The sequence below is a fragment of the Podarcis gaigeae genome, assembly GCF_964106915.1.
Source record: "Podarcis gaigeae genome assembly, chromosome: 4".
Classification (NCBI taxonomy): Eukaryota; Metazoa; Chordata; class Lepidosauria; order Squamata; family Lacertidae; genus Podarcis; species Podarcis gaigeae.
Genome location: NC_139677.1, coordinates 92,931,539 through 92,943,818, shown reverse-complemented (window position 1 = coordinate 92,943,818; position 12,280 = coordinate 92,931,539). Strand labels below are relative to the sequence as shown.

The 12,280-nt window shown below is 44.9% G+C and overlaps 1 protein-coding gene across 2 annotated transcripts in view; it reads left to right on the top strand.

Moving 5' to 3' along the window:
* The window catches only part of LOC310843344 (glutamate carboxypeptidase 2-like), a 56,366-nt gene that overhangs the window by 12,419 nt on the left and 31,667 nt on the right, over positions 1-12,280 (top strand). For both annotated transcript variants that reach the window (XM_083736583.1, XM_083736584.1), the window contains exons 3-6: positions 4,156-4,342; positions 5,897-5,998; positions 9,119-9,244; positions 11,700-11,886. In XM_083736583.1, coding sequence (XP_083592709.1) covers positions 4,156-4,342; positions 5,897-5,998; positions 9,119-9,244; positions 11,700-11,886 — 602 coding nt within the window. The remainder of the gene's footprint in view (positions 1-4,155; positions 4,343-5,896; positions 5,999-9,118; positions 9,245-11,699; positions 11,887-12,280) is intronic.

The window sequence follows — 12,280 nt, the reverse complement described above, 5'->3', positions numbered from 1 at the left end:
TTTTAGAAGGCAATAGGGCAAGGAGGGCAAGAGGTGAGCTGGTAATTAAGATTCCATGTAAGATATATTATTACTTATTTGTCACATATATAGCTCTTTGTCTCCCTTATAAGGGCAAGGAAGTGGGTGTATCTTTTGTGGGTGTATCTTTTGTGATTGGTTCTACCAAACAGCCAATAGGAATTTCAACCAGGCTGATTGGACAGAGGCAGCCACAGGAGGAGCAAAGGGGGCTGGATTAAGGGAATATAAGTGCTGGCCAGGATGGCAAGAGGCCAGGCCAGAGCTTGGTAACCATATACCACTGAGCCTCTCATTTATTTGTCTGACAAATAAATTATTATTTTAATTTCTCTATTGCTGCGTTGAATATTTCATTCCAGCTAAGCGTTAACCACAAGCAGGGTGCTACAAAGGGACCCCTGGCCATTAGGTCCAGTCGTATCCGACTCTGGGGTTGCGGCGCTCATCTCGCTTTATTGGCCGAGGAAGCCGGCGTACAGCTTCCGAGTCATGTGGCCAGCATGACTAAGCCGCTTCTGGCGATCCAGAGCAGCGCACGGAAACACTGTTTACCTTCCCGCTGGAGCGGTACCTATTTATCTACTTGCACTTTGACGTCCTTTCGAACTGCTAGGTTGGCAGGAGCAGGGACCGAGCAACAGGAGCTCACCCTGTCGCGGGGATTCGAACCACCAACCTTCTGATCGGCAAGTCCTAGGCTCTGTGGTTTAACCCACAGCGCCACCCGTGTCCCTTGTCATTTTTAGAGACTGCCTTAAATTAGATACTTCAAGTGCATTGCAGCTAGGAGCCCTTAAGTCAGGGGTAGGTAACTTCCAGGAGGAAAAAAAAAGGAAAAATTAAAAGTAGGCTGGGCTTAAGGCATAAGCCAACCAGACCCATGTAATTTTCCTATGTTCAAGAAGCTGGTGTAAATTTGCATCAGATGTAAACCCTGTTCAGCAGCAGGGCTGCTGCTCTTCCTATGCCTGGCAGAGGGAAAGCAAGCCTTTAAAATAGTGTTCTTTGCCAAGCGGGCAGGTGAGATGTTCTGGCCTTGCCTCAGCCAGATTCATCTCAGCTGGTTGAGCCGCAGGTGAGCCAGGATGAACAAGCTACACTGAAGTACCTCTGATGGTGCCAGGACTGCACGCTAAAATATATTTTTCAGTTTGGTGGCATTTCCTGAGATTAACTTAGCGGCATACATTTGTAATCACAGCGTTTTTAGTCCATGGCAAGCATTTAGTAATCAAAGAGCTGGCACGCAGAGCACGTTTTCAAGTAGGAAAGAAAACTATCGCTCAGACTTATTTAGCAAATGAGTCAATGTTCCAGTTATAAATGCTAATATGTTGACGTTTGTCCACCCAGCGCCAGCTCAGTGTGTTTTGTGATTGTTAAGCAGTGTTAAAGAGGAACCTTCCCCTCCTTTTATTCATACTTGTTCATGAGGGTGTGTTACACATTTTAGATGCCTACAAAATGGATGCAGGGTGAATGGATGAATGAATGAATGAATCTTTATTTGCGTCAGCCACCGGCCATAGCAATAAACCAACAATACAATGTACAATGCCACTTAAAGGCTAAAAGAATAAGCATGTAGGTTTCAATTGCTTAGTCAATCACAGCTTTTATTTAAGCACATAATAACCTTAGACAAGTCTGCTGGATTAGGTCAATGGATCATCTAAGTCCAGCATCATGTTCTCAAAGTGGCCAGGCCAGGTGTCTGTGATCCAGGATCACAGGATCCAAGCATTCAGGATCCAAGCAAAAGAGCATTTTCCCTCCTGTGGTTTCCAGCAACTGGTGAATTCCTGCCTCCAACCAGAGCTTTACATCTCCAGAATTGCTTTTGGCCAAGTTGTAGATCTATCCTTAGAGATGCAGAGAGATTCCCATTCACTTCTTGCCCATCGTGCACCAAATCCGAGTTAAGCAGAAAGCATAGCTTGTATATAATAATAATTTATTATTCATACCCCACCCATCTGGCTGGGTTTCCCCAGCCACTCTGGGCGGCTTCCAGCAAAAAATAAAAATACAAGAAATCATCAAATACTAAAAGGTTCCCTTAACAGGGCTGCCTTCAGATGTCTTCTAAAAGTCAGATAGTTGTTTATTTCTTTGACATCCGGTGGGAGGATGTTCCACAGGGCAGGAGCCACCCCTGAGAAGGCCCTCTGTCTGGTTCCCTGTAGCCTCACTTCTCGCAGTGAGGGAACCACCAGAAGCCCCTCAGAGCTGGACCTCAGTGTCCGGGCTGAACAATGGGGGTGGAGACGCTCCTTCAGGTATACTGGGCCGAGGCTGTTTAGGTCTTTAGCAAGCATGCCAACTGGCCAAACCAACCAACACACTTGGGGTACATTTCAGAACATTCTCAAGACGAGGTAACCCCATGCCATCAAAGGCCCATGGGCAACACCTAAAAACGATCAAGGTGGAGCCCGCAAGGTGGAGACGGATTTAGTGCTGAGCCGGTAATAGTCTGGAAGCACATCCTGTGTATTTTATCTTATCTTAAACTTCTTGTACACTGAGTTGCTAACTTCTTCTTTTTTTGCCGCAAAGCAGTTGAGAAACCTGCGAGTGAAAAATAATTAACGATTTGTTTAATCAAATCTTTCCTCCGCCCCAGCCAGCACAGTTGCAGGGCTGAGAGAGATGGGAAATGTGCAGTAGTTCAAATCAGCCAGAGGGCACCAGGTTGGGGAAGGGTGCCTTAAACAAAGAAACAGAAATAGTGGTGGTGCGAGCTGAGTGCCTAAAGAGGTAACAGGGTCTAGGGATTGAGGAGTGTCCAGAATCTGGGCAGAAGCTGATGCAGGAGAGGAGGGATGGTGAGAGGCAGAGATGGGTCAGGCTTGTGAAGAAGCCTCGGTGTCTCCCCAACCTGCTGCGACAAGCTCTCTTCCTGTTTGGTCTCCCAGAACCAGGAGAGGCATGAAGCGGGAGAAGCAAAGAGAGACACACAGGTGCAGTCTCTGATTGCTTGGGGGGAGCTGGAGAGGAGGAGACATACCTGGCTGTGGGAAGTTGTGGACCTTTAGTCTCAGCAATTTGATTCATGATGGCAAGACATGGGCATAGCCAAAGGGGGGGCAGGGGGACAACTGCCCCCCCTAGATCAAGTAAAACAATAGGAGGTCCCAAGTAAAGAAGAATGGCAACTTAAACTGATGGAATATGCGCAGCTTGCGGACCTAACATATAGAATAAGAGAACAAGGAGAACATACGTTTAAAGAAGATTGGAAAATGTTTATTGAATATATGGGGTGGGGGGAGATTGTGTACCCTTGAAAACGTTGGCAGCATTAAGATAAATTCAACTGTGTAAATAAGTTTTGATGGATGTAATAATGGAATACTGAATGGTTTAGTTATGTAAAATATGCAGGGATTTATGTTATACAAAGTGAACCATAGAAAGAGAAGAAGGGAAGTTATTGGTATCTTAAGGTTGTTTAAATGAATATTCTAAATTGCAAAACAGAATATATATATACAGTGGTACCTCGGGTTAAGTACTTAATTCGTTCTGGAGGTCTGTTCTTAACCTGAAACTGTTCTTAACCTGAAGCACCACTTTAGCTAATGGGGCCTCCTGCTGCCACCGTGCCGCCGGACCACGATTTCTGTTCTCATCCTGAAGCAAAGTTCTTAACCTGAAACACTATTTCTGGGTTAGTGGAGTTTGTAACCTGACGTATGTAACCCGAGGTACCACTGTGTGTGTGTGTGAGTGTGTGTGTGTGTGTGTGTACACACACACACACACACACACACACACACACTTAACTAACTGACCAGTCATGTCAGTTTTGGCCCCCTAACAAAGTCCTCCCCCCCCAAAAAAAAATCCTGGCTACATCCATGGACCAAGAACTCAGTTTCTGTGCTCATCAGTTTCTGACACTCTTGTAGAGATCCTGTTTTGCTATTAAAGAGTTAACTCCTGCTGGATTGGAGTGATTTGCTGCTGGCTCGCTCCTGTCAGTGACCCGCCTTTGGTCAAGATGGTCACCTGGCTGCGATTTGTGCAACTTGCACAGCAAGGACCGACGTCCAACAGCAGCAGCAAGCCCAATGAAAAAATAAATAAATGTGATTTCATTCATTATACCCTTCTCCTCTTTTCCAGCAATTTCACTCGGTTGCCTCACTTGGCAGGCACACCAGGGAACCTGCGCCTGGCCAAACAAATACAGGCCCAGTGGAAGGAATTTGGCCTGGATTCGGTTCAACTGGCTGCCTACGACGTTCTGCTGTCCTACCCAAATGAAACAAATCCCAACTACATCTCAATTGTGGATGACCAAGGGCATGAGGTAAAGGGGAGAGGGAGAGAAAATGGATTTCCCCATCTGGCTTTAGCTTTTTCTTAAGTCAACCATCCCTGTCCCTTTCAGAACATTCAGTTTAACAGATAATGATGCAGTTATGAGAGGTAAATTCTGCTGAGCTTTGAAAAGAGCAAAACACCTGGAAGAGATCTTTTCTCCAGGTGAACCTGCCCACACTTTGAGGTGACGATTCCTTAAATGCCAGTGTGGTGTAGTGGTTAAGAGCGGTGGACTCGTAATCTGATGAACCGGGTTCGATTCCCTGCTCCTCCACATGCAGCTGTTGGGTAACCTTAAGCTAGTCACACTTCTCTGAAGTCTCTCAGCCTCACTCACCTTGCAGAGTGTTTGTTGTGAGGGAGGAAGGGAAAGGAGACTCCTTAGGGTAGTGATACAGCGGGATATCAAATCCAAACCCTTCTTAAATGGCTTTCCCACCTTCCTCCAAAAGGAGTTCACACCAGCAGTGGAACAAAGCGAATAGAATAAAATGAAAACATATTGTATAGCTTTTAATTTCAGTCACATACCTGCACAGGTAATAATTTCAAGGATGCCAGGGTAGTGTCTTTCAGCCGTCAAATGCCTGGGTGAATAGTACCGTTTTTCCATTCCTTCTGAATGTTAATAATGAGGAAGACAGGCACATCTCTCCAGAGAGAGCCTTCTTTGTCACAGAATCCCAACCTTTCCTCAGATATATATGCCCAGTGCCTACTTTCTGTATGCATTGTGGAGGGAGGGACTGACCACATTTTCTTTTCTCAAGCTTTTAGCAACATCTCCTCTCATTCTGCTAGGTTGTTTGCTTACAGTTGTGATACCCCAAGTTGATTTTGGGGCCTGGTCATAGATGCCACCTGCTCGCAACCTATGAATGGACTGCTAACAGATGTAGACTTGGATCAATATGGCAATATTTGGAATGAGCTTCTATGAAATGTAGTAGGCTATAAATATTTACATATGTCTTAGGATAAGAATATCAATTTCATATAAGAATGTATGGGCTAGGGTGCTTGCCATATATTGTATATATTAATATCTGCTTCTTTCTACATGTTTTTTTTTAATATACATTTTTATTGATTTTTTAACATATCAGTTCCAACAGTCATACACATCTTATACAAACTTCCGTCAACACCTCTGATGATTTTCCGTTCTTTATCACTTACTTTCTACACGTTTTTGAGCCTTTTATTTTTTCTTTTCTTTTCCAAATGCATCACTTTATTTCTTTATATTCGAAACCTTTGTAATTAAAATATTAATACTAGGAAAAAACAATTATATGAAAAAACAAAAAAAATCCTTCCAGTAGCTGGTATCTGAAGAAGTGTGCATGCACACGAAAGCTCATACCAAGAACTAACTTAGTTGGTCTTTAAGGTGCTACTGGAAGGATTTTTGTTTGTTTGTTTGTTTTGACTATGGCAGACCAACACGGCTACCTATCTGTAACTGCAATTATATGAAATTAGTCTAAACCTGACCTTAATATTCTGCCTCCTCCTCTGCTCCCTCTTAACTGCCCAGATTTTCAACACCTCATTATCTGAGCCTCTCCCTCCGGGGTATACACACATTGAAGATGTTGTTCCACCCTACAGTGCTTTCTCTGCTCAGGGCATGCCAGAGGTAAGGACTGATGTGGGGTAACGGGTTGTGTGAATGTGCCCTTTGGTTATGCGAATGACCCTCTCTCTCTCTGGATCAGGAGTGGTGATCCCTTTTCAGATCCAGTGTCTCTTTCCCTTGTGTGCAACCTTCTGGGGACCACGTACCAGAGGTGGGCGGGGCCAGAGGCAAGAGTAGGCGGAGCATCCGATGCAATTTTTTTACTTTAGTGCAGCAGTAAGCTAGTTTCCACACATACACATACTCTGCCCTCCACCCAGACAAGCAGGAGGCATGGTCAGATCTTAAGGACATATTCCAAGTAGGCAGATACTCTCAAGGGGTGTGTGCATCCAAGGCAGCAAGGGGTGTGGTCTGGGGAAGATTCAGGGGCCAGATAGAGAGACCTCGAGAGCCACATGTGGTCCTCCTAACCTGAGTGTCAGGGGCTGGTCTGAATCGGAAGATTGGGGAATGGAGTCACAGGGAGATCAGCTCTTAACAGAAGAGGAGGAAGACTATTTGCCTCCCCTGCTTCCAGCGTTTCCAGAAACAGAGAGACAGGTAGACACAGCAGCTGCTCAGTTGAGAGGAGCTACCCAGCTATGAGATAGTAGCTAAGCAACCAGAAGGGAGGGAGCAGCTGGGTGATGCATCAATAGAGAGTGGGGAAAACCCCTCCCCCCCTGAACTCAGAGGTCCAAGCGTGTCAAAGAACAAAGGAGACGCAGAGGGGGAGGGACTTCCCGTTGGCACGCTTCTTGCTGTGGAAGTGGGGAGAAGTCAGAGTAAGGCAGTATGGTGTAGTGGTTAAGAGCGGCAGACTTGTAATCTGGTGAACCGGGTTCGCTTCCCCGCTCCTCCACATGCAGCTGCTGGGTGACCTTGGGCTTGTCACACTTCTCTGAAGTCTCTCAGCCCCACTCACCTCACAGAGTGTTTGTTGTGGGGGAGGAAGGGAAAGGAGATTGTTAGCCACTTTGAGACTCCTTAGGGTAGTGATATAGCAGGATATCAAATCCAAACTCTTCTTCTATTCTTGCGGAGGGTTGCCTGCTTGTGCTTGCAACATAATGCTGTAATAAAAGGCCTATAAATCTACCAAATGTTTGTTAATTCTTATCATTGAGCTCCCAGAAGAGAGAGGGGAACTTGAGTACCTGACACTGAGGTTCTCCACCCCTGCTCTAGGTTTTTATATCTCCCTAATTTGTTGCTATACAAGAGGATTGTGACTAAACTTGATGGCCAGCAAGAATTTCAAGCTACTAGGTTTCTGCCTCACCTCTCCTGCCTAGGTGGGAGCTAAAATAAGCCAGTTCCTAAATTTGGGTATCTGGGCTGGATCTACACTGACCTGTTTAACATTATTTTCCCCCATTAGACTAATAATAGATATATCATTCTGAAACATCATGGGCTATACTTGTTGATTAAAAGGTTTACTACCTTGGTTTGTTGGTTTGGCAAATGAAAGTTATACCCGGCCACACTGTTTTCCAAAACACTGTTTCTTTCCCTGCTGATGAATTCTGGTTGCTCTGCTCTACCCTGCAGTATCACATTTCAATTCTCCCTCCCTCCATTTTTAAATAAAATTTATTTAATCATTTTTTCAATACAAACAACCACCACAAAAGACACATACAACAAAAACCATAATAACACTAATAACACAATTTGACAATTCAGATTTGAATACACTGATATACCTATGACTACACCTTTTTAACAATATTTTCCCACCTCTCTCTCCTCCCCCTACTTCCCACCTCTATCCGCCTTATCGCTTAAATATTCCTTCCAGATTTCTTCATATTTATCCATTCTTAATTTGCGTCAACATGCAATTCGTTCATATGTAGCTAATCTGCCCATATTATAAATCCATGTGCTCAATGGAATCTTTTTGCCACAAAATTCTCGCTCCCTCTGTGTCCTTTGTTATCTGCACATGCCACCACCCCTCAAATTCCACTGGCGGGCGGTCAGCGTTTGAATGCAGTGGAACATTACATAGGGACATATATAGAAGCATAAGACACAGGGACCAATATAGCAGCATAAAACTATTAAAAACTAAGCGATAAAAAAGGCAAGGTGATAAAGCATTATGAACATAAAAAGTAGAACGGCATGTGCCCATCTACATTATCAAAACCCTGCCTTAAACCTTCCTTAACGTTAAAAACCATGAGTGTAGATCTGTCCCCCTTCAGAGAAAGATATTTTTGAAAAAGATATGAGGGTTCTTTTGGCGCTCCCTAGGAAGAAGCAGCCCCCCCCCCCAGAACTGCAAATGCATACAGCTGATATTGGGGAAACTGCTGTTGGCTGAAAGACTCTGGGCACCACAAACTGATGTTTTAGCATTAAACAGAGCAAACAGCAATCTGGGGAAACCCGACTGCTGTTTATCTGATTCAGTGCTAAACCACAGGTTTTCCCAGGGGAAGTGGCAGGGCAAAGTGGCATGGATGAACCCTTGATCTTGACACAAGAATAGCGCATTGTTGGTAGATTTATTCTGCTCTAGTTTGTATTCTGCTGCTTCTCCAATGCCATCATATTGGGTGCATTCACACAGAAGCATATTCTATTTTCCCTCCGTTGTTTTCTGCTATTCTCTGCATTTGAGCTTTCAGATGCCACAAAAACCACTTCTGGAAATATAGCAGAATATAACTTAACTTAGTGCAAGTTTAGCACTCATATCTGTGTTCTGTGCAAGTAAAGGTATGGTAAAGTAAAGGACCCCTGGACGGTTAAGTCCAGTCAAATGTGACTATGGGGCTGTCGCTTTTCAGGCTGAGCAAGCCGGCGTTTGTCCACAGACCGCTTTCCGGGTCATGTGGCCAGCAGGACTAAGCCACTTCTGGCACAATGGGACACAGTGCCAAGTGCCAGAGCGCACAGAAACGCTGTTTACCTTCCTGCCACAGTGGTACCTATTTATCTACTTGCGCCGGTGTGCTTTCGAACTGCTAAGTGGGCAGAAGCTGGGACAGAGCAACAGGAGCTCACTCCGTTGCGGGGATTTGAACCGCTGTCCTTCTGATCTGTGCAAGTAATACAGAATTCAGCACTAAACTTCTTCTATCGAGCAGGCTCTTCTTACATTCTGGTGTTCTTATACCCCAGGGAGATCTGGTTTACGTGAACTATGGAAGCATAGAAGATTTCCAAAGGTTAGAACGAGAGCTCGGAATTAATTGCTCTGGGAAAATTGTCATTGTCAGATATGGGAAAATCTTCAGAGGAAACAAGGTAATAATGATTATATCCCATCTCAGTGTTTATATTGTTAAAACAACAACTACGAAGGCAGAAACGTACGGAGAGTAACTTAATAGTGATGTGTGATATTTAGATATTTTTTCAGGTTAACACAACAACTGTGAAGGAGGTAACTCAGCATAGAGGAGGGCCTGGGGGCACTTTGATCATGCCCCCCACAACATACCCATTTCACAGAAGGAAAATGGGCAATTCTCAAAATGCACACACTTCAAAACCAGTAGAACAAGTACAGTGGTACCTTAGTTCTCAAACGTAATCCATTCCGGGAGTCTGTTTGACTTCCGAAACTATTCGAAAACCAAGGCGCAGCTTCCAATTGGCTGCAGGAGCTTCCTGCACTCAAGCGGAAGCCGTGTCGGACGTTTGGCTTCTGAAAAACATTCGCATACTGGAACAGCTACTTCCGGGTTTGCAGCGTTTGGGAGCTGATTTGTTCTGCAGCTGAGCCGTTCGGGAACCAAGGTATTCCTGTACAACAAAACCTTGCACCCCTTTGAACAGAAACAGAACCCACAAAGCATTCCCACAACAAGCAAACAAAAAACACCTCCCAAACATTAATGTTTAAGATAAAAAATGAAAGGGCCAGGGAACCTTTGGAGGCAGCAAGGATGCTATGGTGCCCACCAGTACCACATTGGGGACTCCAGGCCTAGGGGGCAATCCTATGTCCTGATTCCCCATGATAAATAGTTTAGGATGCAGCCGATTTCCAGCTCAGGCAGCTGATTCCTGGCTCTGCCAGCATTAAGACTCCAACCTCAGTTCAACCAATGACACGCCGGTGTAGCTTGCTGATCCCGGCTCAGCCAGGGCTCAGACAGCTAAGCCAAAGCTCACTGAACAAAGGCCAGTGTCAGTCCCCCAAAAGAGGTGTTCTGGCGGAGCTATGTAGATGGGACCAGCGAGGGCAGGGGCTGAGGCTGTATCCTGGCAACTCAGCACAGAATACTAATTTAAAAGGCTTCATTTCTGACTGCCAGCCTTTGGCAGAGCAGCAACCTGCTGCTGAACAGGGTTTGGATGTGCTGTAATTTTACACCAGCCTAACTTACGCATAGAATTACTTCTTTAGTGTTGGAGCTCATGATTTCCTTACGCCTTCGGTCCTGGTTGACAGACGTTCTGGAGAGCTGGTCCAATACATTTTGTTGCCCGAAGCAAACAGCAAGAATCCAACTCTCCACCTGCCTCTACACCAGTGTCCAGGGCTGGATTTAGGTTTGATGAGGCCCTAAGCTACTGAAGGTAATGGGGCTCTTGATATGTCCAGCTGTCCTTTGTCAACCACAAACTGTCGCTATTTTTTGTGTTGAATGTGTGCTATATGGTAATTTATGGACCTAATAGGTATCTAAAGCCATTTGCACATAACAAAATATGTATTTCATCAAAGTAAATGTTGAACTGAAATTAATCTGGAATGGATTAATCTGTTTTGCATTACCTTCTATGGGAAAGTGCGGCTTGGTTTTGGAACGCTTTGGTTTTGGAACAGACTTCCAAAATGGATTAAGTCTGAGAACCAAGGTACCACTGTATATAGAAATGAGCAAACCAGTGATATTTTAGGGAGCAGGCTAGCAGGTGGGGCCCATTACTTACATCATAGGAGTCTACACAACACAAAACACTGTTGCTGTATGTAGGTTTTATTTTATTTGTTTTTTATCTTATATTTTGGAAATGTACATCCAGGTTCTTTTCCTTTCAATTTGTTTGTGGCTCCCAAGAGAGTGCAGCTTTAAGCTATAGCTTGTTTAGGTTATGCATAAATCTGGCACTGCGAGTGGAATCTTATTTGAGCACTGGGATCTGGTGGGGATGGGATAAAATCCCATTAGGTTAGGATTTCAATGCAAACCTACCTGCTTTGCACTGCCTAAAACTGTATGCAAAAATGAAATGCAGTGGTCTGAATTTTGTGATGCAGTTTTCCAACCAAATAATGTGTACAAAAATGTTATATAGGGGAGGGGGGGATGTGTGCATAAAAACATATGAAAATATATTTTAAAAAATAGCATGAACTGCATAGTTTTAGGGTAAATTCCTTGCAAAAAAAAGCCCTAACATGTTGATGAATTTTCATGAGCTTTTTTTAAAAAAAGAAACAAACTGATCCAGAACAGTAGAGAACTAACATAAGACTGGAAACTGGGATAAATTGGAAGCAATAGATTCATCTATCCCTAGAGACTGCTGACACCATCAAACTTTGAAGGCAGCATATTAGGGAATGTCATACGCAAACTGGGGGGGGGGGTGTCCCCATTGGCTGCTATGGTGTCTGGCTGTGTCCACAGATAAAGACTTGGCCATCTCTGGCAACTACCAGGCTGTGCCATATGGAGGCAGCCTCTCACCTTTGCACGAAGGAACAAACTAACAGCAGCATCAATGTGATTCCCGCCCCCACCAGGTGAAGAATGCTGCTGCTGCTGGAGCCAAAGGGGTCATTTTATACTCCGACCCAGCTGACTCTTGTGCCCCTGGAGTAGAGCCTTACCCAGCAGGGTGGAATCTTCCCGAAGGTGGAGCTCAGCGTGGGAATGTCCTGATTCTGGATGGTGCTGGGGACCCCCTCACGCCAGGGTATCCCGCCAAAGGTGAATGAGACTGAAAATCACACTGCTTTATTTTGCATTCCCCCATTGCATTAGAGGGATACATTCTGAAATGTGGTTAACCGGGGATTGGGGAAAATGGCAAGACAATGCCATAAGGTGATATATGTTTGAAAGGATAGTGGAGATTGCAGATTATAATCGCAGTTCTATATCCCAGATTTAGGGACACGGGTGGCGCTGTGGGTTAAACCACAGAGCCTAGGACTGGCCAATCAGAAGGCCGGCGGTTCGAATCCCCACAACGGGGTGAGCTCCCGTTGCTCAGTCGCTGCTCCTGCCCACCTAGCAGTTTGAAAGCATGTCAAAGTGCAAGTAGATAAATAGGTACCGCTCCGGTGGGAAGGTAAACGGTGTTTCCGTGCACTGCTCTGGC